General features: G+C 35.4%; 1 protein-coding gene across 2 annotated transcripts in view; it reads right to left on the bottom strand.

The window, feature by feature from the left end:
• EDIL3 (EGF like repeats and discoidin domains 3) overlaps positions 1 to 27,764 on the bottom strand; it is a 391,270-nt gene that overhangs the window by 262,364 nt on the left and 101,142 nt on the right. For both annotated transcript variants that reach the window (XM_045848383.1, XM_045848384.1), the window contains exon 2: positions 6,690 to 6,818. In XM_045848383.1, the coding sequence (XP_045704339.1) occupies positions 6,690 to 6,818 (129 nt within the window). The remainder of the gene's footprint in view (positions 1 to 6,689; positions 6,819 to 27,764) is intronic.

Below are 27,764 nucleotides of genomic sequence, written 5' to 3'. Positions count from 1 at the left end.
GCTGGGAACCAAAGTGCCCCAGGTTTGATTCCCAGCCAGGATACATTCCTGGGTTGCAGGCCATGACCCCCAGCATCCGTACATTGATGTTTCTCTCTCTCTCTCTCTCTCTCTTACCCTCTCCCTCCCTCCCTTCCCTCTCTAAAAATAAATAAATAAAATCTTTTTAAAAAAAAGCTTGTTAACTAACATTCTGATATTTCGTGATCATTGACAAGAAGTCATTTGGACAGGATCAATTTCTGTTGTAGTACTTGAGATTCCGTACACTGGTCATCTTCTGAAATTAAATATGAATGTGAGCATTCACGGGGCAAGATATACAAAGTAACTTGTTGTGTTATAATTGTTATGAGATAATTTATGTTTATGGTTTAAACATAACCAATTTCTCATAAAGTAATGAAGGCAAAAGGACTAATTAACTGAAGAGATTTGAAGAACATAAATTCACATAGAAAAGAAATACCGATACCAAGGGAAATAAGTTTGGATGCAATATAATAGATAGAAAAAGTTAGGAGAAGATAGAACTGAATAAAGCAACTTCATATCTATTAATTTTCAAATGGAAAGAAAACCCAATCAGAAGCTAGTACAACTACAGAGAAAATAAAAAGGAAGAATTTTAAATGAAATGACATCTGACTTTATTATGTTGTTCTGAATTACTCTCAACAATATAGGTGCTTTGAATTTTCTTCTAAAAGTGATGCAGTGTTTCAAATTACTACCAAATCCCAATGTTTACATCCTTGGTTTTCAGATTGATAGTTTTAAGAGGTTAAATTTATTATATATATTATTGAAATACCTAAATGAGTAATTTAACATAGTTTATTCTTAATGAAACACAAGTTTAACTTTTATGTTATTTTTTCTGAGTCATAATGACATTATAATTCCATCTTAAAAGAAAAACCTCATGTGGCCCAATTTCCCATTTTAGTTACTATCTTCTCTTCCAATCCCTATATAAGGGGGGGGTCCCAAAAATTCCAGAATTATCTTATCAAGGGTGGACCTCTTGTAGTACAGGCTTCCCTCCTAGATGAGTGTTTTAGGAACTTATGTATATCAGTGTACCCGCTGTGTTGCTGTGAGTGACTGCATTCAGCTTCAGTAATTTTCTCTGAAGACTCCTTCAACACATTTGCCCATTTCATGATGGGTGAGTTGTAACTGCACCTGCTCACACTGCACCAAATGTTCAGCAGTTTTTGACCAAAAAATGCATGGCCTCCATGCCTCACCCTCCCTACTCACCCAATCTTACCCTAAACAACTTTTTTTTTTCATGGATAAAAAAATTTCTCAAGTGGAAACTTTTTGCCAATGTATGGAAGAGATGAAACAAAAAATGGCAGAAGCACTGAAAAGCATCAAGATATTGATAGATTCAAAAACTGTTTTGAGCAGTGGGGAAAAAAAACATCTTGGTAGATGTATTGCATCAAATGGAGAGTACTTTGAAGGTGACTAAAGTTTAAATATAGAAGAAGAAACACATACGTTCTATAAATAAGTTCCATTTTTGGGTCCCCCCTCATACAATGAAGCTATCTCTGTTCCACTAAATATACTTCCTCTTAATCTACCTCATACTTATCTCTATTTTTATTTACAGAACTAACTATAATTGTTATAGATCATTTTCTATTCCCCATTGGACTGGAATATCTGTGAAGGCAAAATCTATTTTTTTAATGGTTATATCCTCAATGTCAAGAGTTCCTGGCATATAGTATATACTCAATAAATATTTGATGGATGAATGGATAAACTAATAAATTGATGAATATTTATTATAGCCATTTTAAAATTAAAGAACTTTTTTAGAAAACTTTTAATTTCATAGAAAAATGAGAAAGATATAGAAATTTTCCATATAGTCCTTGACCTCACAAATGCATAGCCCCCCCAACATCAATACTTCCCACCACAGTGGTACATTTCTTACAGTTGATAAACCTACATTGACACATCGTAATTATACGAAGTCTGTAGTTTACATTAGAATTCACTCTTGGTGTCGTAAATTATATGGGTCTGGACAATGTATAATGATATGAATCCATCATTATAACAGCATACATAGTATTTTCACAGCCCTAAACTCCTTTGTGCTCTACCTGTGTTATTTTTAATTTCAAAGTCTACTTGTTCATTATGGTACATAAGAAGATGATTAACTTTTGTATATCAACTTTGAATCCTATAACCTTGCTAAAATTTCTTATTTGTTCCAGAATTTTTTTAGTTCATGTCACCTGTAAACAGACTGTTTTATTTCTTCATTCCCAAACTGTAAATCTTTTATTTCATGTTCTTGTCTTATTGTATTAGCTAGGACTTCCAGTACAATGTTGAAAAGGAGTGGTTACAGGGAGGATCCTTGCCTTGTTTCTGATCCAAGTGGGAAAATTTCAAGTTTCTCACCATTATGATTGTAGCCACAGTTTTTGTTTTTTGTAGGTCCTTACCATGTTGAGGAATTTCCCCTGTATTCTTAGTCAGCTTCTAAAATTTACTCTGATTCTTCCACATACTACAATCTAGCTCTTTCTCCAAAATTCCAACAAAACTGACCTTGGCAAAGTCATCCATACATCACATATAATCAATGTAATATTATGTTGATTAACTTCTTTGCAGTATTTGACATTGCTGATTATTCATTTCTCAACACACTGTTTATCCTTAAATTTTATGATGCCATGTTCTCCTGGTTCCTCTTCTATTTCCCTGACCTCTCCTTCTGAGACTCTCCTATAGAATTAACTTATTTTACCTGCTCCTTAATTATTGATGACCCTCTCTTATCAGTTTCCATTGCTAGATGCTCTCATCTTTTTGGAAGTTTTTGTTCTTCTGGGGAGATCCACACATGTCCTAAGTGTTGATGACTATTTGTATAATTATGACTCACAAATCTATGTCTAACTTCTTAACTGATACTTAGCAATTTCCTCAAGTTTAGTATGTGAAATAATCAACTAATTTTTTGCCTCATAATCCAGTGTATCCTTTATTTGCACTATCTCAGTAAATGACACCAAGTTGGTCAGGTCAGACACTGGTGATGTTTTTTCTTCATACTTTACTTCCTTTAAACTCCTTCTACTCAACTGCTCCATTAATTGCCAATAATTATCTACTATGAGTAACACTATAAATATTTACTATTTCCTCCCCATTACCTTTCTTGCTTCACTGATTCAGGTCAAGATCATCATGTCTGACCAGGTCTTCTGCAATAACCTTCTAATTGTCCATTTGCTTTAATCTGATCTGGTCTATTTTTTTTTTCATATTACAAAGACAGAGACCTTCTAAAAGTGCAAATCATCTTCACTGCTCTCAGCATAAGTACAATTCCTTCACAGCGATTTCAAGAACACAGAATCTATCATCATCGCCACCGCTAGACTCATTGCTGGCTACCATGTCTCACACTTTCAAGATCTAGTCACAATGAATTTTTTCAGTTCATGGAATCATGACTTTTCTTATCTCTGGCTATTTAAGCAATTATTTCCTCTGTTTTGAATACTTTTAGCTTTCTGTCTGCTGTATTGAAATGATCTTCAAAAATTATCAAGACATAATTTGTAGGTTGGCATGAATTTTCTGACACCTAAGTTAAGTATCAGAACACCTGTTGTACATTCCTTAGGCTCCCTATACTTCTCCTACCACAGTGCCAATCATACCTATCTATTTATTCATTTATCTTATATCCTAGCTAGACAGTAATTTCTGCAAATTTGCTTACCATTGCATTCTACCATTTAGGTAACTATTTCTTAGTCAGTACTCAATCAATATTTAAGAATCAATGAAAACTAAGATTTAACTTTTTAAAAAAGTGAATCACTTATTTTCTTCTCTTTGGTTGCATTAAGAAACAATGTATTTGTGTTGTAAAAATTTATATTTATTATTAGTTTACTGCAAATTATAAAAATGTTATAGCCTACAGAAAATTACGTCATGAAACTTAAACAATTTATTAGTTAGCAAAATTTTTATATGTATACTCTAGAACATTCACTAGTAATAGAAATTTTTATATGAAATAAATGTGTAACATTTGGCTCCAAATTACACAGTACTATCCAGGAATGTGAGGAGGTAATTGAGAAGTAATTTCAGGCTTAACTGCATGGTTGTCTGGAGGAAAGTCCCCTGGAGAAGGAGTTAGCATCACGTGCACATCTGTGCAAACAGTCGTTAATGTGGCCAATGTCTTCAACTCTGAAGATGTGAAGTGCTGTTTTTTTTTTCTTCCCCTTGCTCAAAGATGTTTTTCTATTGGTTTTAATGGACATCAGAAGTGAATCGTAATAACACTAAGAGACTAAGGACATTGGGGTTTGGAGATAGGTCTGTATGAAGGGGATGTGTGTGATGGAGAAAGAGAAAGAGCAAGAGAGAGACAGATAGAGGTAAAAGATGGATATTGGAGTATACAGGCAGGTCAAGAATTAAGTCAAAGTAAAGCAATATTGTCTAGCAAATGAACTTCACAAATCTGAGCAAGTCAATGTCTTCAAGCTTTCACACATAATTTATAAATGTAGGTAATGTGAGAATTGATTGCAGATGTGGTAAAGTGTTTTGTACTTCTCAGACACTAGATGCTTTGAGAGGAAAGAGAAGATAAAATTGGATGAGAATCTCTTTTGAAATAAGTAGTATCAAGAACTTAAAACAAGGCTACTGCCAAAGAATGAAGTTTGAGGTAAAATCCAAAGCAATTTGTACCTCCAAGAATAGCACATATTATTTTTATTATTGTTCAGTTACAGTTGTCCCACCTTTTTCCCCATTGTTCTCCCCTACCCCATCCCCCCACTTCCAAAGTCAATCCTCACCACTGTCCATGACAATGAGTCCTCTATTCGTGTTCCTTTGTTTGCCCCTTCCCCTTCTTTCCTCCCTTCTCCCCCTCCCCTCTGGTCATTGTTAATTCATGCTTTATTTCCAAGTCTCTGGTTCTATTTTGCTCATTGGTTAGCTTCGTTGATTAAGTTCCACTTACAGATGAGGTCATATGGTGTTTATCTTTCACCACCTGTTGCTGCTAATAGTGTCATTCTTCTGGTAAAATTATGAATAAGGAATTACTGTTCGAAACTATGGCTGAAAATATTCAAGTATTTATTTAAAAAGTGAACAAAGACACTGTTTATTTTAGTTATTTAAATACATTTTCTTCTTCAATTATATATTTGGTTCTTAAAAAGTAGCCAAAAATGTTATATACTACAAATCTAAGGCACTGCCATATTTAGGGTCAATGGGCTTAAAATATAATACTAAATTTTTATTCTATTCATACATTCCTGTTAGAGATATTTATGTCTATAATTTTCCTCAGAGCTATAGACTTCCCTATGGATATGATTCTCATATTAAACTCTGAAACTCACTGTACATATTTGGAGACTGGGTCAAAATGGCTACAGCAATTTTATTTGTATGGCACTGTATCAAACTCTCTAAAATAGCAGCAAGTTAATAAAAGCCTTGAAAGAGAATTATCTTTAAAATGAATTAATGAACAAGGTATTTTCGGCAATCATATAATTGACTTTTTAGATGTAATGCATACATACTAATGTAATATTTATAAAATACAAAAAAAAGTATGCAAAAATAAATCACACTAAAATCTAATAACTTGTGGCCCAAAACAGCAGTTAATGATTCTATTTAGTTTTTTTTCATTCATTAAACTAATAATGATTGAGTCCTACTATGTATAACTGTGTTTCCTTTAGACAATATAACTTTTCTTCTTCAAAACTATATTTCAAAAGTCATAGAAATCTCCAAGTTTCGCAAAGTTTATGCTAGTTGACAGAAGTTCTAATAAAAAACATGTTTGGTTTTCCTATATCAAGCAAATATAATCTACTTCTTATTCTTCTTGGTACTGCTTTGAAAAAACAATGTAGCAATCTGTTCAAACTTAATCATGGTATTATTTTTAATCACAGGGGAAAATCTCCATATAAGTTTACATAGTTTTAAATGATAGAAAGTACAGTTATTTCCTTAATTGGGACTCATTTGGAATTTATGAAAGTTATCCTGAATCATAATTATGCATGACAATTAAGTACTTCACAGATGAAAAAGAAACATTTTGAAATGTGATCAATAACTATTTAGTATCTGCAAAGTTTTTTGAGAAGACTTTGAGGAACAATATAACTAGAATACTGTATTGTCTTCCTTCATATAATTACAGTCTTAGGAAACTAAAAAATTAGAACATCTATAGAATACTGATGAATATTACCTGTTACTGAAGTGAGTTCTGTTTTATTTAGAGTGACTATGTTAATTTCAATAAACTGACTTAGGGATTATTTTCTACTGCAAATAAAAATTTGAATGAATATATTAATATTAGAGAGATGAGAAATTTATTAAATTCCACTAGTACTTGTAAGTGCTACTCATTAAAACACTTGAAAATTATTTATTGAGAACACCACTAATAAAAATAAAATGTAAATGTAAAATGAAAATGATAAAATTGAGGGTCCTACAGAGAAGTGAATTAATTAGCAACATACAGCAGCCTTATACAGAAAATCCACAAGACATCACAGCCAAATTTGTCAGTCACTCATTTCAAGGGGATAGCTACTGAAATGCTTAAATCTTGCACTTACCAACCTCCACAACACTAGAACAGTTGGGATCTGTAAAGCCGTCCGGGCACTCACAGGTAAAGGAATCTTCAGACAATCCTGACAAACAGATACCTCCATTTTCACATGGATTGGGATCACAAATATCACCTGAGGAATAAAGAAACAGATTTTGATGTTTATTTGTCTTAACACTAAAGTGTACTTTTTGGCATATCCCACTCATCTTTCTTTGGTAAAGTGACCATATAATTTAGATTTACAGACAAAGTGTGTGCTTTTAAGACACATGGTATGTAATATGGTCAAAATTAAATTTTTAAGTTGAAACAGTTCATGCTGAATTGCATACTAAAAGCTAATAACTCAGTTTGGGGGTCCTTCATTACATGTAAATAAAATACTATGTAATTTGTTAAATATAAACTGAAATATCTATGGTAGAATGGGGTTATTAATTGCCCCAATAAATAACCTTTCAATATCCACATACTTGGCTTTGTAACTTTCGAGGCCTTCTGACTAAGTGAATTTATTTCTGGATCCCTATTATCTGGGCTTGTTCTTGTGATTTACTTTGGCCAGTAGGATGTTAGCATACTTAAAGTTTATGATTTCAGTCATATGTGGAATCTAGTGAACAAACTGAACTAACAAGGGAAATGGGGACAAACTCATAGATGGAGAGCAGGATGACGGCTAAGGTGGGGGGAGGTGAGGAGGTGGAGGGATTGAGCAACAAGAAAAAGAACTCATGGACATGGACAACAGCGTGGTGATTGCTGGGGGAAGTGGGGTATAAGGAGACTAAATGTAAATAAAAAATACAATAAACAAATTATTGAATTGAAAAGCAGAAGAAAAAGCATTTGAGCATTTCTGCTTCCTCTCTTGGACCTCTCCCATGTTACGGAAATAAATTCAGGCTAGCTTTCTTGAGAGAAGTAAGACAAACTGGTAAGGATAAGAGAAAAACTGCTACTAAGAAATAAGTTGTGCCATAACAAAGACCTAAAATATGTGGCCTTGGCTTTGGTACTGGGTAGCAAATAAAGTGTGGGAAGGCACAGAGAGAATAAGTACAGCAAGCTAGAAAAATGGCTCTCCATGCTATGTAGAGAGAAGCAATTGGTAAAGCTGTCACCTGAGGAAACTTCAGTGAAAGAAAATGTACCTAATGAACTTTTGTATACAAGTAATGAGATTTCTAGGCAAAATAGGAAGGTGTCAGCTGGCTCTTACTAGCTTCATTTGATAAGGTACTATAAGAAGGAAATATGCTAAATAAAAAACTGATGAGTCTGAAGGTAAGAAAAAGAATATGGAAGAACCAGGATTTATCCCCGAATATAATCTGTTTTTTAACTCCAGGCTGTCAAACTCGTGACAGATCAAATCCAGAGCTTGGTCAGAAAGACATGACCTCAACATAAATATCAAATCAAGGATATGGTTATAAGACCCTTTGTGAAAACATTTTAAATAATTCAGGTGCAACCTGAAAGACTCTCTCAGGTAATTCAAAGGGTTTCTAGAAATCGAAAGGATATTATCCCTGAGAAGCCTGGCAGATCCAAAATGGCATTAAATCTCAAGTGAAAAGTGGCTTCAGACAGTCATGGGCATGGCTTTATTGCACGGAGAGGATGTGAATCAAATTCAGAGAAGCCCACACTATTTTTAAAGGAGTTTTATAAGTGAAAGTACCATCTCCTAGATTAAGAAAATGAGACTTTTCATAAGCAAAAAAATACATCTGAGCCTGTACTTCCTACTATTTCATATTTCTTAAGAACTGTACTAACTTATAAGAGATTTCCCTTGAATTATTTCTTCTCTTTTCTGGACTAACTGCTTTAAAATTTTAGAAAAACAAAAATAGAGGTTACTAATTTTGTCAAATTTATAAAGCAAGCCATTAGCTACACTAGATAATACATAAAAATACTGAATTAGAACTGGAGCAGATATGAGAAAAAACAGTCACGAAATAAGTGAGTAAATGAATGAATGAATATATTTTCAGAATACCATAGACTATAGTAAGGCTGGACCATCGGGTATTTAGCAATAGCTAAGAAAGTGTAAATAGGTTAGATCGAGGAAGCTCAAAAAGTGACATTGTATTTATAACGTGAAGAGCCAACGATTGATTTACATGAATTTTAAAGTGCTGACATGATCATATCTATATTTTAAGATTATCATGGCAGCATTCCATTGGGTGAAGTTGAATGGGGAGGTTGGTGGCTGGCAAGGGTATTTCGGTACACTGTATGTCCACTTAGATTTTATGCAGCTAGCCAGACACTCAGCTATTCCTCTTTTTGTTCATCCATTAGTCCACCTGTCCTTTGATTCCTTGAATATGTTTTATGGTATGCACAGAGGTAAGTTTGACATAGAGAACTAAAAACAGACTTTACCAAAAAGAAGTGTGGAGCCTACTAGGGGAGAAAAAGAAGCAATAACAATTATAGCACATAATGATAAGGTCTGTGATTAGTGTACATGATCCAAATTGCAGGGTCAATGGAGACTTCTAAAAGGAAGTGCTGTCAGGTTATACAAAAGGAGGAGGTACAGGATCAACATCCCAAGCAAAGGGAGTAACATTCACAAAGGGAAAGGATCCTGGCTCATTGCAGAGTAGACCAACTGCAATTAGAACATACATGTGTATGAGTAATAGAGAGAAATAAGGTCCAAAAGGTGGCATGTTGGGTCAAAAATTTGAACTTTATCTTTAAGCAGTGGCAAGTCATAAAAGAACTTTATGCTGGAAAAGTATGTGCTCACATCTGTGTTTTGGAATGATGTCTCAGGCAGCATTGTGTTGGGTCGAATAAAGGAGTCAAAGCTGAGAGTGAAAAGACTAAGCATTAATCTTTGACATAATCCCAGCAAAAAATGATAAGGATCTTCTTAGTCCTCTTTAGAAGCAGCTGGGGACACAGAAAGCAATGGAGGCACCATTTAACCCCAATGCAGTTAATAAATACTAGGCAATGAAACAGAAAATAAAAGTTTTTGCAAATGAGTACCACCTCTTCCCCCAGATGATTTATCTAGAGCACTTATATTATTGTTGAAGTTTTCTAGAAAGACTCAGTCAACCATTTAAATGTGAAACCGTGCCTCTCTGCCTTTGGTATGAGCAAAACTGCACCACTTTGTACAGTCAGACTAACAGCATGTACATTGCATGAAGATGACTAGTAATACCCAAAGATTTTTTATGAGATGCTGACCATTATTTTGTGCAATGTCAATATTACAAAAAGAGGAGCTCTACATTCCTTAGACTAGATCAGTTGTCGGCAGCAATGTCCCCAGCTGAAGGCATGTTGTAGATGTTTCCATCCCTTTGTTTACACTGACAGAAGCAATGTCTCCAGGAGGAAGGCAAGGCAGTCACAGAATCCTAGAGCTTCTTAAGCATACCATCTACATTTATGTATTTACCCAAACAAAGAACCTCTCATTCTGATCCCTCGCACTGCTACAGCCACACTCCTGCGAAGTTTATGAACTGAAGTGATCTTGCAGTCCAGATATACCCAGGGCCGTGTGAGGCTGGAATGTCTGATTCCTTTGACTAACCTTTCATTCTGAGTAGTTATGGTGTTCTAAAAATCCTTTTTTGTTTTTTATCCTTTCTCGCTTATAATACTTAATCTGATCAGTTTTCTACCAGGTGTGCATGCCAGTCTTAGGTTGCTCCTGTGGTCAAAATAAGACTGGTTGATCTGTTTACCTCTAATTATATCTTGTAGATGCCGGCTGCTGTTTAGCTGACTTATCTTTTCTCTCATCCTCATATATTTTGATCTTTTTTGCTTATGTCTACTTATTTCTAATATATTATATACTTGTGAAAATTCATAATTTAGCTCCATTATTGACATTTACTTAGTATCTTCCTGAAAGTTAGAAAAGAGGTAATAGATTTGACCAAAATAATGTACTTGGTAGAATCAAGTTGACATTGTGACCAAATTAGTGTGGAGGTTTCGGGGGGGGACCAGCAGTCTGGTTCGATTTCCAGAGCACCTCCCTGGATGATGCAGTGGCCATCTTTTATAAAGAAACATGTTCGGTTTAGTTTTGAAGGAATCATTGTGTTTGAGAAGTCTGTGGAATATCCAAAATAAAAATATCCAAAAAAGCTATTAATTAAACAGATATAAAATTAGAGAGGTTTTGCTACAATGTAATTGTTAAGTGTGAATATGGAAACAATTTCAGTGAGAGTCTTTGAGGGGAGGGCAGAACAGGAAAGGGGAGCAGAGCAGTGAGGAAAAAGAACAGAGAGGTCCTTGGACACACCAACAAATAAGTTAGGGAAAAGAAGGAAGACTCTTCAAAACAGGAAAGAGAAAAAAGAAATCAAAGGTTGGCCCTTTCCATTCCAGTATAAGTACTCAGTCTATTCACTTAGGGTTTAGTATGCCGAGGTCTGCCCGAGATCAACAAAGGCCCCGATATGTCCTGTTTAATAAGGACAATGTCAACAGGAAACAAAGTTGTGTTCTTGGATATAGTAGAGGGACAACAGAAGCCTGTCAAACATAATTAGAATCACAGGCTATGCTTTAAATCTGTTTCCTTATACCCATTTATTAATAGTACCCTTGTTTCAAAAGTAAGTGCTTAGACAAAGTTGAGAGTGCAAGAAGTTTATTGAGAAGTAATGCCTGCAAAAGATAAAATTAGGAGGAAGCAGAAATGGGCAGGAAAAGCCTTCATTTTGTGATGCAGATCTGACATCTGTGAAAAGAAGTGGGGGGTGGCGTGGGAGGTGGTAGAAGGAGCATTAAGCAGGTGATCCTCAGTCTGCAAAGCAGATTTGACAAAATGTTAGCCATTCTACCCGGGAGCCCCGGAGCAAATATTATTCTTTAGAGAAATACCCCAAAGACAGAAATGACCAGGCACTAGTGCCTTTACCACATTCAATCATTGGCTGGAGGCAGTCCAGGTACAGTGAAGTTCTCCAGCCCAAGTGGGGTCCTGAGAGTGCTGCAGGATGCTGGGAGCTAACTGCATTCTGCGTTCTTTCATAAAAGGAGACTGGAGCCCTACACCTGCGTGGGTGCTAGAGCCGCATTCACTCTCAACATTGTCCCGGCTTGGATAGTTTAGTTACACACCAATTATTTTCTCTACATGCCCCTTATGGTACAGATGAAGGCTGATACATTAAGTAAAAATAAATCCTCTCTGGCTGGAATTAAAATGCATTCTAGGGACTTCTGAATTCCTGTCACTTCAATTAATCTAAGAAAGCATCAGGTAACAATCCTCAGTCCTGATTAAAATTCAATAGACTCCCGGACTTCAAATCAGTGCATTTGTTCTGTTTGTTTGTTTATTTCCCTGTGGATGTGTTGGCAGAGTCTTTTAAAACTAAGATGGCAACCAGTACAACAAGGTAGGCTCAATAAAGGAAAATAAAACAATTCATGATTTCATGATTCTTTATTCCGCTGTCAGCAGGCTCCCAACATACACCTCTGCATATTATAATCTGTGTGCAGTGTTATACCTTGATGCTTCTTGGCTGGCTGGCCTCACGTGCTTTAGATTAGGACAGATGTGTTTAATTTGAATCTAACTATGTTTTATGATTCCATCTGTAGTTTATGGCAGACTCAGGCAAATTAAACTGATGCCGATTCACCTTTTGGCAGTGAAATGAAGCAATTATTTTTCCCAGGGGCCAGAAATCACTGCAGGCTAAATTTAACTTTCCGTTTGCCTACTCTTTTCCCCACCCACCTACCACTCTCCATTTCTACTTGGACAGGGACCATCCTGTCTGTGTTCAGTGTCCACTTCATTTTTCTCACTGACATACCATTTTTCTCACAGTATCCTCCTGTTCAAGGAGATTTGGGGTCTTATATCACTTCATTATAAATTTGTAATCTATGCTCTTTTAGCTTAGATAGCAAAGTGTGTAGACATCTATAAAATACCCCCTAGCAGTGCAAAAAACAAGAAAAAGAACTCCTAAAATTGGTATCTTGACGTTTTAATTTGTGGGGTGTTTTTTCTGTGAGCTCAATATAAAACTATGTAACTTCTAATACCAGGTAAAGGAGAAACTTCTGTGTTGGCATACTCTGGGAATTAGGTGAACAGAACAAACTAATTGCTCTTATTGATATTTAAACACTCAACGGTTTGTGCGCTCACTTTTTCTCTATTTGTCAGTGCCTATGTCCAGTTCACAGATCAGAGAGTCACTGATGTATTCACCATGCATTGATACTCCAGGAAGCACATTAGGCCCAGCGATATGGCCTAGACGAAGACACAGACATTCCTGCACACTTAGAATTTATAATACAGTGAAGGGAACATGTAATGAAAAACTTACAAATAAATAAGCTAGGAATTTCCCATCGTGATTAAAGCATTTTAGGGGTTGGAAGAGGAGGAGAACAGGATGATGAGAAAAGCAGTAAATAACACTGGTTTCTTAAGACAGACAGTCAAGGAAGGCTTCTCTGAGGAAGAGCCACTTGAGCTGAAACCAGAAAAATGAATACAAGACAGTCATGTTAAAACCTAGGTAAGAGCCTTCTAGGCAGAGAGAACATCAGTGTGTGACCTAGTGATAGGCAAGAGAATGATTTTAAGAAATAGAAAGGACGTTAGGGTATCCAGAACTCAGTAACAAAATGTCACAAAAGTCTTTTTTAGTTGGCAACACAATTTTAGTGGGAAACAACTCATAATTCAAAGCCCACATTTGATTCTCTGTCCTTCTGATAATCAAGGGAATTTCTGCTAAGCTTATTCTCAATATATATCAAACATCCACAAGAAATATTATACTTACATATTCATATTTACATATTTATTTATCGATATCTTCTGACATATGAATATTTTTAAATAGTACTGCTAACCTGAGCATGTATTAACACAGTTATATATATATATATATATATGTTAATATTTTTGTATAAATGTATGCCTGTTCATTTTCTGTCCCTTCAACAATCTTAGAAGCTATCTAAAATATGTCTGCATCCTTATCCTTGCTTTCTATTTCTGCCCAAACTTGTATAGATATAAAATTAAAAGCAAAAAAAAAGTTAATGTATCATTCAAACATGTTACTTTGCTAACACAAGATGTTATTTCATTCTTCAGTATCCCCACAAACTAGATGTGAAGGATATTACAATACATATTTATATGTGGAAAAGTAAAACACTGAGACCACTTAAATTCATGTTCTCCAACCATGACAATGCAGGTCTATGTATTACAACCCCATCTTTAGTTTAGTGCTCTCTCAATGAACTTGGCAGCTATAGTTTCATCATTGCATTTAAAACTAAAAGAAAAAGAGGCTTTGTTTTCAATTGCACAAGTTAGAATTTGAACCAACCTGTAAACAGAGTATTTGGCAAAATGAGCCAATTCTTATTTTGGATGAGCAATAACCCTACTTAAAATGAGATAAAGTTTATGATAGTTAGCATACCCAACCTGGTAAAACACACAGAAAATATTAGCACCCCTATGATTTATTGAGAGTGAAATTGTGCAGAACAAAATAAATGTCACTTTTGAATCAACAATAGACCTCTTAATTTACTTTGGTATCTCTTCAGAGACCATTTGTGTTCAACACTAAATGTTACCTGTTATACATTCTAATGAGTTTGATGCATAGATTTTTATTTTAAAGCTTTTTTTTTCACAAATTAAAAGTAATGAGTGTGGTCAGTTTACATTTTTAAAAGCATTTAAAAGGTTCAATTTAATTGTTAGCTTTATATGTACTTTATAAACAAATTCTAGTTGATATTTCAGGCAAGCCTGCAATTTGAAGTAGAGAAGAAAATAAAATAAAATAAAATAAAATGCTAATAAGTTTATCTGCATTGAGAGGATGGATCAGATCTGCCATTTTATTGGAATATCATTAAACATACTTGTAATAACAGATCATCCAATCCTATACCATGGTGTTCAAAGAGCTCTGAATGACCATATTCAGCCGTGGAAGACACAAATCTAATGAATGAACAAAGAAACTTAGACTCACTTAGGGCCACACTAATGCTAATTTAAAGCAGGATGTCTCTCAGCTGCTAGCCAGTGGTTTATCTCACTATTTCTGAAAATATTCCTCTCTTTAAATAACTTTTCTTGCCCTGGCTGGTGTAGCTCAGTGGATTGAGTGTGGACTGCGAACCAAAGCATCGCAGGTTTGATTCCCAGTCAGGGCACATGCCTGGGTTGCAGGCCATGACCCCCAGCAACCGCACATTGATGTTTCTCTCTCTCTCTCTTTTTCCCTCCCTTCCCTCTCTAAAAATAAATAAATAAACTCTTTAAAAAATTTAAAAAATAACTTTTCTTTTAAAAGATAACTTTTTAAATGTTATGGGAATACTGAGCTAAAGAGATTAGAAGAAAATCAGTGACAATTGCTAAATGTTGACTATTTGAATTTTATTTAATATATCCTTTAACACAGAGCCTTGATCAAGGCTAGTTAACTGCTCTACATTTTAGAAGAAAATCTTTTGGCATATTTTGTACTTTAAAACACTCTGTAGAGTCCCTTAAAATAACAACATCTAGAGTTTATAGGATTGAAAGGGACATTAGAGATGATCTAATCCAGTGGTTCTCAAACTTTCCTGTATGTTAGAACCACAGGGGAACTTTTCAAGTTCCTGATGCTCAATCCAATTAAATAAGAATCACTGGGGATGAAGTCAGCCCATCACATTTCCTTAAACCTTATTTGAAGATTTGAGTTTATTAAAGAAGGAAATGAGCAAAAGAAAGTGAAGAAGGAAAGAAAGGAAGGAGGAAGGAAGAATGAAAAGAAGGAAGTTCTATTTTTCTGCCTTCAATTGAGAGGAAGGTAGATGAGGGAAGATATGTATTTGACCAGCTTTGTTAGTATACTGTGAATTTTGAAAATATAATTTGAAGGAAGCTACAATTGGCAAATTGAAAATGAAGGTACTCAGTATGTTAAAAAGAATAGAAGATATACCACTTAATACTAACAACATATATTGAATTCCTATAAACAATTAGCTGAAATTTTACAAACTATAAGAAAATTCAAACATACAGTGGAGTTCCCAAGTACATTTTAACAATATTATTTTGATCTATGAAGAATATCTATCTAGTCATTCAGTTGATATTTATTGAAGCCCATCTATGTGATATTAAAAGTGATAATTGCTGCACATATGTGGGGCCCCAGAGAGACAATGACCTGTTTTCTCTAGAGTCTACAAAGACACAAACAAATTGACAGGTAGTTATAACTGCATATCAAGTCTACCAGACAGGAAATGCCTAGTAAGAAGAGAGCACAGGAGTGGGCACCAAAATCAGAACTGTGAGTCAGAAAGCTGCCTCAAAGCAAATGAATTCCAGTTCAAGACCAGAGCATTAGTGGGACCAACCAGGCAATGAGGTGAGACAATAGATCCAAGACTGAAGGGAAAGCATGTCCAAATGCATGAGGCAGAGCCAGAGCCAGAGCATTTGTTTAAGAAGCAGGATGCCACTCATGCTGGCTACAGGGAAGAGAAGTAAACAGAAATAGCCAAAAGCAAGACTGAAGAGTAGGTAGTAGCCAGGATAAGTAGGGCGATTAAGATACTCTTAAGGAGTCCGGAAATTCCTGAGCATACAGGATAGCTATCTGAGGGAGTTAAGCAAGAAAGTGATATTGTTGTTGCCCATATTTAGTTGGTAAAGGGGAGCAAAAGGAACTAGACATGGAGCTTAATAAAATAAGGAACATAAGCCTGTTTGCTAGCCAGGACTCTACCGCTTTACACTCCGGGGGATGATAGCATTACTCTGCCAATAAGATTAGCACTTCACCTTTCTCCCCTTTGGTACTGGATTGTTGCAGGAGGAGGTGCTTGACCACAGAGGCCTGTCAGTCCAGTTGGGGGATGTGGGCACATCTGAAGCCTGTGAAAGCCTGGGAAACTGATTGGTTCTTTTGAAAAAACACCTAGTCCATCCCACATTCAGCTAATATAGTTCCAGGGGAACAAAGAAGCTTCTTTTGCCCTCCTGGTGATGCACTAGCCCACTCGTTCATGCACTCTTAACCAGGGAACATGTGATCATGTGGTGCTAGCAGCTACTGGGCCTGAAGCAGGTGACACAAACTCCAAAATGATTAAGCTCTCCAGCAGCCACATGGACTCTACCACCGAAGCAGCTGGGGACAAACTAAGCTACCTTGATGGGGACTGAGACTGCTAGTAGCTACCTGTGGGCTACAAAAGACTTCATTTTAATGTGAAGCAGACACTCTAGACACTGGCTTTTGTCTTGACCTTGCTGAGGACACGGTTGTGCTGTAGAGACAGAAAAAAGTGGGACATTGGAAACCTCAGGGGCTGCTGCAAATACAATGGCATCAGAGACCTCAGAGAATGGAAGGCAACGAACCTGCGATCAATGGAAGGTCGCTGCCTGGAAAAGAGACTAAAAATGATGGAGGGAAGGCATGCAGGCCCAGCTGACCTTGGAGACAAGAATTAATAGTGCCAACACGCACCCAACGATGTACTTGGTTAGAGGTCAACAGTCGGGCCTCAGGCAGGAAGTAGAAGGCAGGATTCATGCTTGTTGTTTTACCAGATAGTTGTAGTGAGGGTCATCACAGCAAAGGAGAAACCCCTGAAAGCTTAAGATTTCTTGAAAAATGCATAAAATAGCTTACTGAATTTTCAGGGGAGGTCAGAGATGCAACAGGGCTCCAAGGTGTCTGGGACATGTTGAACTCTCTTTTCAATCTTTCCTGACTGGTTAGATCTCTGTAGCCTCAGGCTTGGCTTGGCTAACTATAGGGGACCATTCTGTGTGGCATGGGAAATGTAGTCCAGCCCCCACTCGGAAAGGTCAGTGGGGAGCGAGGTCTGGCACACAGGACCCACGCCCATGGATATGTTCTCCCGTGGGGAATCACGCCTGCATTGTACCTTGGCTGCTGTGAGGCTTGCTTTTGATAAAACTTCCTTACCCTGAATTGAGGCAGCAAATGTTTACTGTATATCTCTAAAGTAACTTCCTAAAGTCTGTGCTAAACCTCCTAAGTATGGGGCATAACCAGTTCAACCATTTTTTCCCTTAATCTGTAACATCCTTCACTTTGAAGTAATTAGCAACATTCTTTCCTTTGTTATCTATAAAAGATAATCACCTACAGTGAACCTGTGCATAGTAAATGAGGACCATCCTTGATGTAATGTGCCCAGAAAAGCAATAAAAGCCTGTCCAGGCAAGGGTCAAGGCCCTCTCTCACTCAGAGAGTGGCCATGCCATCCCTTTTTCTCCACAGGACTCCTGTAGTCAGTGTGAATTTGTCTCCCATAGCCATGGCACAGATCCTGCTGGCCGGGGTCCATATCAGCTAACCACCCAAAAAGCTGGAATTCCTCCCAAAGATACGTGTTATATCCCTAGGAATGAAGTTAACAGAGGTATAGGGTATGGATAACTGCCTGATGTTTTCGGTTAATTTAGAAATGCATTGTTCTTTCTGGTGGTCTACAAGACTACCCTCCATATGGTTTTACCATTAACCACTATAAAAAGGAGACCTTATCCTAGGAGAGGGTGGATCCCTTCCTGGCTGGCCAAAACTGGGAGCAAAGGGCTGCTTTGCCAATGTATGTCAGTTTCTCCTATTAAAGCTCTTATGAATTTGAACAAGGCTGTGTGTCAGTTCTTCAGAATCTACCCTGAATTTAGGCTTTTGGGGCTTTCCCCCAACAAATTTTATGCTCTAAGATTATATATTTTCATAACTATGAAAAAACTATAAGCCCAGTGAATTCTTCTTTCAGAGAATCGTGCAGTTTTTCAGTAGACAGGAAAGGACAAACCAAAAGATGGAATCTAGCTGTTGAATATAAATAGTGCAGTAGATCATGATAGTAACACTTAGTCCATCAATCCTTGTCAAGAATACAAACTCACATGACTTTATAAAAACAATCTGGTGATACAAAGAAAATAAAATTCAGTGCCATGTCCAACAGCGGAAATTGCATACTGCCTTTGTATTTAGATCATACATTGTGAATTCGGCCTTTTCTAAGTGTAAAGTTGCTCAGCCACAATATAAAAATAACTTCCAAAGAAAACTAGTCAAAAACAAGTCAACTAACTTAATTATTTTATAAACAAAGTAACCAAAAGAAAGGAAATTTTGTCAATCCCTACATAACTTACTTTATCAATTTTTCAGGCAGAAAGGATATGTCATGTTCAAGTTGCAAAAATTTTGCAAAGTCTAATTTTGTGTTTTATTTAAAATAATGTTGAAAAATGTCATAATTTAAGACAGCAGGAGAATGATAGTTTTACACTTCAGCATGTAAAAACTGAAGAAATATCTTTTACTGATTTAAGTGCCACCTCAAATACATATTGCCAGGATGCTTCTTGAAGCAGTTAATCACTGCACTGCATAATATATTTATAAACTGTGCCACTGAATCTGACTATATATATATTTGGTGGGTGGAGGAAAGCAATCACGAAAGTTAAAACTAGTCTTTTTTATAGTTGGGTAATATTCCACTGTGTAAATGTACCACAGCATTTTTATCCACTCATCTACTGATGGGCACTTCAGTTGCTTCCAGATCTTGGCTACTGCAAATACTGCTGCAATGAACATAGGAGAGCATATATTGTTTTTAATTAGTGTTTCAGGTTTCTTTGTATATATTACCAGAACTGGAAACACTGGATCATAAGACAGTTCAATTTTTAATTTTTTGAGAACACTCCATACTGTTTTTCACAATGGCTACACCAATCTGCATTTTACCAACAGTATACAAGGTTCTTTTTTTCTTCACATCTGCATCAGCACTTGTTCTTTGTCAGTTTATTGATGATAGTCATTCTGACAGGTTTGAGATAATATCTCATTGTGGTTTTAATTTGCCTCTCTCTGATGATCTTTTTGTATCTCTGTTGGCCATCTGTACATCCTCTTTTCAGAAGTGTCTATTGAGGTCCATTTTTTAAAATTGAATTTTTTCTTGGTGTTGAGTTGCATAAGTTCTTTATAAATGTGGGATATTAAGCCTTTATCAGATGTACCATTGGCAAATATGTTCTCCCATTTGGTGGGTTGTCTTTTCACATACATTTGAAACTTGTATATGTTGATTATCCAATGTCACTCCATTAATTCAATAAAAACGTTAACCATAGAATTAGCATATGTCTCAATAATGCCACTCCTAGGTGTATACCCAAAATAATTAAAAACAAGTATTCAGATAAGTGCTTATACACAAATGTTTATAATGGTATTATTTGCAATAGAAGGTAGAAACAACACAAATGTTAATCAACAGATGAATTATAGGCAAAACACGGTATATACACCACAAAGGGATATCACAATCAGCCATAAAAAATGAAATACTGGTACACAGTACAAATGAATGAGTCTTGGAAATAAGCTAAGTGAAAGAAGTCAGATACATAGGTGACATACTGTAGGAGTCTATTTGTTTGAAATATCCAGTATCGGTAAATCCACAGAGACAGAAAGCAGAATCGTGCCTGTCAGGGGCTGCAGTGGGGATGGGCCAGTGGGAAGGAAGGAAGGAAGGAAATGGCAGTTACTGCTTCATGTGCATGAGATGTTCTTTGGGGGGTGTGAAAATATTTAGAACTAGATAGGGGTGATAGTTGCAGCACATCATAATGAACTAGATTCCACCAAAGTGTACAATTAAAAAATACTGTCCTCTTCCAGCTAGAAATAACCAATAGACATCTAATTTATGGAATGGAAATCATATGTCAAATATAAGATTTGGACCTTGATTAAATTTCATAAAAAGTGAATAATTTCATGTTCAGCAATATTTTCACATGAAATTAACACTTTATAAAATAGTTGTTAGTGCTCTAATTCTAATAATCTTTAAAATTTCAGAATTTATATTTTTTATCTGTAGCCAAAACAGTCATAGGAAAGAAATATGTAAATATATATTTAAAAATATAAATATATATACATATACAATAAATATACATATAAAGCAGAAACATAAATAATTTTAATAGGTCACTCTTTGAAGACATGATCACAGATAAACATGACAAAATGAGCTCTCTAATTCTTTTAACAACATAAAATGTGTAATTTATAAATTTAATGGCTACATGGTCAATGTGTTTTCTTAATGGAAGGGAATTCCTGACAAGGAAAAACATTTGAGCAATTAACTCAATAGAAGCCAGGAATTATGTGTGTTCTTGCCATTTTGTTGGTTTTCAACAGGTATCAGGATTGCTGTAAGCACTCCAAGTTGCATCTTTATAGGTAAAAAACTGATTGTGAGTAAGGAAGGCAGCAAAATGCCCTTTCTCAGGAGTCCCAGAGATCTTAACAGAATGCACTTAGAATATTAGGGCTTTGGTATTAGAAAGACCAGATAAATACTTGGGAAGTGGGACTAGGTTATCCCTCTGGCCTGCCAAGTAGAAATGTGACTTGCTAAAAGGAAGCCATTAAGTGCAGAAAAGGACAACTCTTTGAGAACATGAACACATTAAAACACAAATTGCCTCTATTTTGTATTAGGTCACACACTATGAAGCTTTACCTAGCACTGACTCTCTGTAGCCCTCCTGTGCTAGTTTTTGTGATCACTTGATACTCACCAGCTCCTTCCCAGTCCCTAAACCAGACCTGATTTGAAGGGGACATGTTTTATGCAGATCTAGCCCAATGCTCAGAACCCAGCATGTTTATCTCTGCTATTACTGAAGACTCTGATCTTACCCATCTTTCTCTTTCTTTACTGGTTGAATTACTGCCTGTGCAATTTTGTCAGTGAATCTCAAACAAGGGTGGTATGAGTGCAGTTTAGAATAACGTGGGGTGTACGGCTTCAAACTACACAACCTTTGGGAGACGGCCTGCCCCAAGCCCTGAACAACTCTGTTCTAACCTGTCTAGGTGACATAACTCCCCTTAGGCCTGAAATGATGCAATCTGTTCCTGAAAAATTTTTCTGATACAAAGTGCCTGTTTGCTCAAATTTCCAAATTTTATGTACCCCTTGGATTCTTCTCTTCCACCACTTTCTAATTTCATTATTTTGTAGCAATATTAGTTAATATTTTTATACCATAAATATATGCCAAATGTTATACTAAGTGCTTTATGGGTATTGCTTTAATCTTCAAATAGCCCTACAGGAAACTTTGCTGAAATTTAAAAAAAAAAGCTTTATTTTACATATGAAAAAAATTAAAATTTACTAAAGTTGCAGAGTTTACTCAAAGACATAGAATAACAACAGTAAAGTGAGACTCACACATAGGCAACATAACTTCAGAATTAAGAAACTGTGTGTATAGGGATGGTTTCCCTTGCCCCCATCCTCCTTCACTTTCTCTCTTTACCTCTTCAAGTTCTTCATCTTCTTCAAGTTCTCTTTATTGTCTGCTAGTGGCCAATTATTTAGCATTGTTGTATATTGCCCACCTTCTTATCATTTTGATAACTTGTCCCTCTTAGACTTATTGTCCATCTTTTGCATATCTGGTCTCCCTTTACTTAAAGGGAAACAATTCTGAGCCCCCCTGTGCCTCTTCAATTAACACAGCTATGTCTCCTAGGATAAACTTTCTCCTATTAGTGTGGGCAAAGCTTCCTATTGCTAAAAAGCAATGGCAGGTATTTGATACTAAATCAGATACTGGAATAAACCATATTGCAAAGATATGTTATGTTGATACCCAGTTTCGTGATGTATTTATTCCCTATTATAGAAACTGTTAATTAAATAGGTCTCTAGGGTCTGAATGTTATAAAATAAATTATTCTATTACTCCCAATATTACTTGGAAAATTAGGTGAATCACCACAATGTATAAATCATTGTTGGGGTCAAGGACAGAAAATCCTAGAAAAAAGACCTGGTCTATAATAGGTTCAACACATATCTAAGGAAAGAATTCACATATAATATTGAGTGAAGTTATATATATGCTCTCTTTTAAAAAAATACATGATGGAAAAATCATGTAAAAATAACAAAACAGCTGCAATAGAAATATAGTTTTCAGAAGCTTGAGGTAGCACATCTCAGCAATAATTTGTCTAGAAATAATTTGTTATCATTCCTATTGAATTGTAGCTGTGGATCAATGAGTCACTAAAATAGAGACTAAGTGGCTTACAACTACATTTTTTTCTTGTTGTTAAGAACACTTTAAGCAACAGAGTCAGTTATGCATTTTCTCTGTGTAAATACCAATCTTCTCTAAATCCGTGTTATTATGTTTGCAAAGATGAGATTATAGCCAAATTACATGTAAGAGTAAAATGGTTTGTTATTAGAAACTTAAGTATAAGATTATACAGATTTAAAATAACATGGTGAGCATTTCACACATTGGTATCACTGCCACCCAATGATTCAGCCTGTACTGCACACAAAGCTGCCCTGAATAGTGTCCCCTTAGGTTGTAAGATACCATCTCAGCTTTACTGAGTATCTGCTATGATCCAAGCACTGTTATTGTTTTCTTGTCAATGATTTGAGGGATCTTAAATCAAAAGCAAAGGCTATAAAACAAAATAAATAGGTAAAAATATGTCAAGTTTAAAAGCTGCAAAGGAGACCATCAACAAAATAAAAAAGCAACCTACAGAATGGGAGAAAATACTTGCTAATTATATATTTGATACGAAGCTAATATTCAAAATAAATAAAGGACTCATATGACACAATAGCAATATGAATATTATTCAACTAAGAGGAAAGAAATCCTTCCATTTATAACAGTACAGATAAAACCAGGGAATTAAGCTAAGTGAAATAGGTCAGACAGAGAAATATGATCACTGTATAATATCACTTATATGTGGAATTCTAAAAAAGCCCAATGCATAAAAACAGACATTAAAATGATGGCTACCAGGGGCTGGGTGTGAGGGAAATGGGGAGATGTCTGTCAAAGAGTGCCAGCTTCCATTGTGAGATGAGTAAGTTCTAGGAACCTCATGTAAAGCATACTGATCATAGTTAGAGTAGATCTTAAATGTCCTCACCATAAAATGGTAGTAATGTGACATGATGTAGGTGTTATCTAAAGCTATGGTGGTAATTATTTTTTAATATTTATATATATATATATATATATCACATATACATATAAACTTATATGTCAATTATATCTCAATAAAGCATATGTGTATTGTAAAATGTTCGGATAATGCAGTAATAAAGCAGACAGCACATTATTATAATCCTATCCCATTACTAATTTGAATTAGTACTGTTTTATCTGTTTAGCTCTACATTTTAATCAAATATTTAATAGAAACAAGGACATATTCTTAGAAAAAGAAATTAAAAAGTTATTACATGGGTTTTAACTACTCTTATTCTCTACTTTTTATTCTCAAATCCTACAAGTAGCCACTGTTAACTCTTTTTTGTATCTTTTCTGAAAATTTATACATAAATACTGTTTTATGTTTCTTTCATACATGAACTGACAGAAACGGCATGTTGTTCTATCAGGAGTGTCTAATCTGTGACCCATGGGCCACATGCAGATCAGGATGGCTGTGAATGCGGCCCAACACAAAATCGCAAATTTACTTAAAGTATTAGAGATGTTTTCATGATTACGTGTCACAATGTATCTAATGTGAGGACCAAGACAAGTCTTCTTCTTCCAATGTGGCCCAGAAATGCCAAAAGGTTGAATACCCCTGCATATCTCAGAGACTGTCAGCACAAAGACACTTCATTCTGCTTAGTAAATAGATGGGATCCAAATAGTTAATACACCACAATTTATATGCAATTCTATACCACTGGACATTTAGGAGTTTTCAGTTTTTTCCTGTTATAAACTTTTATGAATTGATCATTCTTGTGTAGACATCTTGTGAACTTTTACTTGTATTGGTGATAGTACCTTAAAAGTGGACATGTCCTCAAAAAATTATATCAATACTGCCTGATGATCTTCCAAAAATTTTATCCTAATTTAGGATACCACTAAAAGTATGTCATTCTTCTTTATGGCCAGTGGCATTGAGCAGAGACTGTTTCCAAACTAGTTTACATTATTGTAAGCACTATGTCTATGATTGATTCCTGTTCCTCCTTAACAGGAGCAGCTCACAACATCGGTTCTTACAATTAAAACTCTGAGTTCTTGTCACCTGGGAAGAAAAAATAAAAGATGATCTGCTTAACTTCATAACTAATCCAAAATATATACAAATTAAGCGGCTCCTAAAGCTTTATTTCGATTCTGAATGTGGACTGCAATTAGTGTGATTGTTGTTGGCAAATTTCCCAGACCTTGGGTTAGGAAAACTAAGGGACATATCAGTAGACACTAAAGTGTCTCCAGAGGACCTGCCTGCCCTCCTTTCCCCTACTTTCCTCCCACCCTGGAATGTCTTTATAGGAGATCATTAGAATTTGTAAGTATGGGGTCCATGTGTGAATGTTGCTAGATCTTGTTGAAATACTCTGTTAAATGAAAAAAAAAACCCATACTCTGTGATTCCTCTCTAGAGTTAGAGGAAAGAAAAATCTAGAAAGATATATGCAAAGAAATCAGCACAGGATATCTCTAAAGAGAGATTATGGGAGTATTTAAGTATTCTTCACTGTGTTTATTTTGTAATGTTTTCTAGAATTATAGGTGCTGCTTTTTTGGTAATAATAAGCAAACTTAATTAAAAATCTCAAAACATTTAAAAAGTTAATTAGCAGCTAGGTAGAAGCAGAAAAGATAACTACTGAGGTTGAATTAAAAGAAACAGAAGTTAGTGAACATTATGATGGGCCGTGAATGTTTAATGTATATTTAGTGTAGAGAATACCAAAAATGTGGTGTTTAGGAACTCAGCCTGCTCTCATTATAAACACATTAGACACTCTCAAGGTTTATCAGGGTTGTTAAACTGATGAACCTGAGGATATATAGGCATTTGTCAATAAATATGCTGATACCATTTGCTTACCTTATGCGGTATTATTTGTCAACTTGCAATAGCTCTATGATAACATTAATGCTTAAGTCAATTCTGATTCATTTTTTTAAATTTTGATTGATATGCAACCTGAGAGTTTAAAATTTTTATTTCTACTTTTAACATATAATCTTTATTATATTTTTCCACTACTATTTACTCCCCTTATACCCCACCTCCTCCCAGCAATCACCACCTTGTTGTCCTTGTCCATGAGTGCTTAATTCCTCCACCCCCTAACCTCCCCCCTGGCAGCTGTCATCTGTTTTATTTTATTTAATTTTCAAAATTAACAATAATTCTCACATCAACAACTGTAAGAGCTAACTATTAAGCACTAATGATATACCAAGCATTGTTCTAAGGACTTTATAGATATTATCTCATAGGAATGTCACAATAACCGTATGACATGAATACTACTGTATTACCACCATTTTGGTAATTTAAAAAAGTTAATAAAAAGTAAGGATTAAATAAACCACTCTAGATTCCACAACTGATAAGTAATGTCATCTATATTCAACTCCACACCACCTGATTTCTCACTCTCTTAGAACCTGACAGAGGAATGAAGTGACATACATGGAGTAGGCAGAAATAAAATCTTATAAAAACATAGGTAATGGTCTAGATTACATATATATCCCAATCCTGAAAAAAAGTCTTAGTCATTCATTCATCTCTTGATTCACTCAAAAATAACTTAATGTGTTCCTGCCAGATTCAAGGCACAGGTTTAATTAGTGCCAGAGTTAGACTATGAACTTATGATAGAGACCTGCTCTACCCAAAATATTCTTCAAATTTTATCCAGACACTTAAAATCCACCTTTTCTGGGCTTTTTTAAAAGAAAAGGAACACACAAAATTCACTGTATCTTAAAATATTACATTATTAATATGAACTTTAATGTGGAATTATAATGTCCTTTTAACTGTCACTTAAAATAAAAAAGGGACTTAGTTTATCATAGAAGGAAAAGTAATGCTGGTGTTCAAGGATCCCTCATAAATGATTTACGTGCCTTTGATTTTCCCCATGAAGCCACTCGTTAATGCTATGTTGTAAGCTTGTAAGCTACTGGGATTTGGTTTACTTCTGGAAAAAGAATCTATTTTATGTTCATTTCAAATCCCTTATCAGGTTTTTTACTTTAATAAAATTATGTCTCATGCTTTTTAAAGTAATTACTTAATTACTAAATCAACTACATTCTAATACCATGGGGAATAGAATTCAATTTTAGTAACTTTATTGGCATGATAAAATCTGGAAGCATTTCCAGAGTCAATACAGAAACTCTTCAGGCAGCATGACATAATTCACAGCAGTCAAAGGAATCATGCATCATATCCTCAGTTGGGAAATGACTGATATTTGGATACTCTCTGCTACCACTGTTTTGTCAGATGATCTTCCTGGAGCTTTTATTCTTCTTCATTTAATCTTTTTAAATTTAGTTTTGTTCTTTAACAAAAAGGGAAAAACTCTAAAACTACTTCTAATTTATACTTTGTAAGGGCATGATATTAAAAGCTCAAAAGCATCCAAGCCTGTGGCTATGATAAAACTTCATGGTGTGGTATCAGAGTGTCCAGTTGCTCTATCTTTCTTTCTCTGTAGTTCTCTTGGCTTTACTTGTCTATGGTATCTGGTTAGGGATTGACTAGGGTTTCTCATATAGTACCCCAAAATCCAAGGCAATGGTAGACTTCAAAACCATAAACTATGATATCCAAAAAAAGAGAGAGTCTCTGAAAAGTGCTTTTTATTAAGAGCAAGAGGATGTCTTTCCAAGGGGACTTGGGAATTTTCTGCATTATTTATTGGTCCTAAATGTGTATGTGCAGTGCACATTTCTCAATCAAATCCTACCTTTAGGCAAACGCCTTGTGCTGAGGACCTTAAGCCAGAGCTCCTGCATCAATCAGCTAAAAAGGAGGAATCTTTCTTTATAACAATCAGGCCCACTTGTGGAACAAGCAGAACAACATGAATCTGGTTCCTGGGTTCATATCCA

The sequence above is a fragment of the Phyllostomus hastatus genome, unplaced genomic scaffold, assembly GCF_019186645.2.
Source record: "Phyllostomus hastatus isolate PE091 unplaced genomic scaffold, TTU_PhHast_1.1 phas_contig_58, whole genome shotgun sequence".
NCBI classification, from domain to species: Eukaryota; Metazoa; Chordata; class Mammalia; order Chiroptera; family Phyllostomidae; genus Phyllostomus; species Phyllostomus hastatus.
Note: the sequence above shows the minus strand (reverse complement) of the source record. Positions and strands in the feature narration are given on the sequence as shown.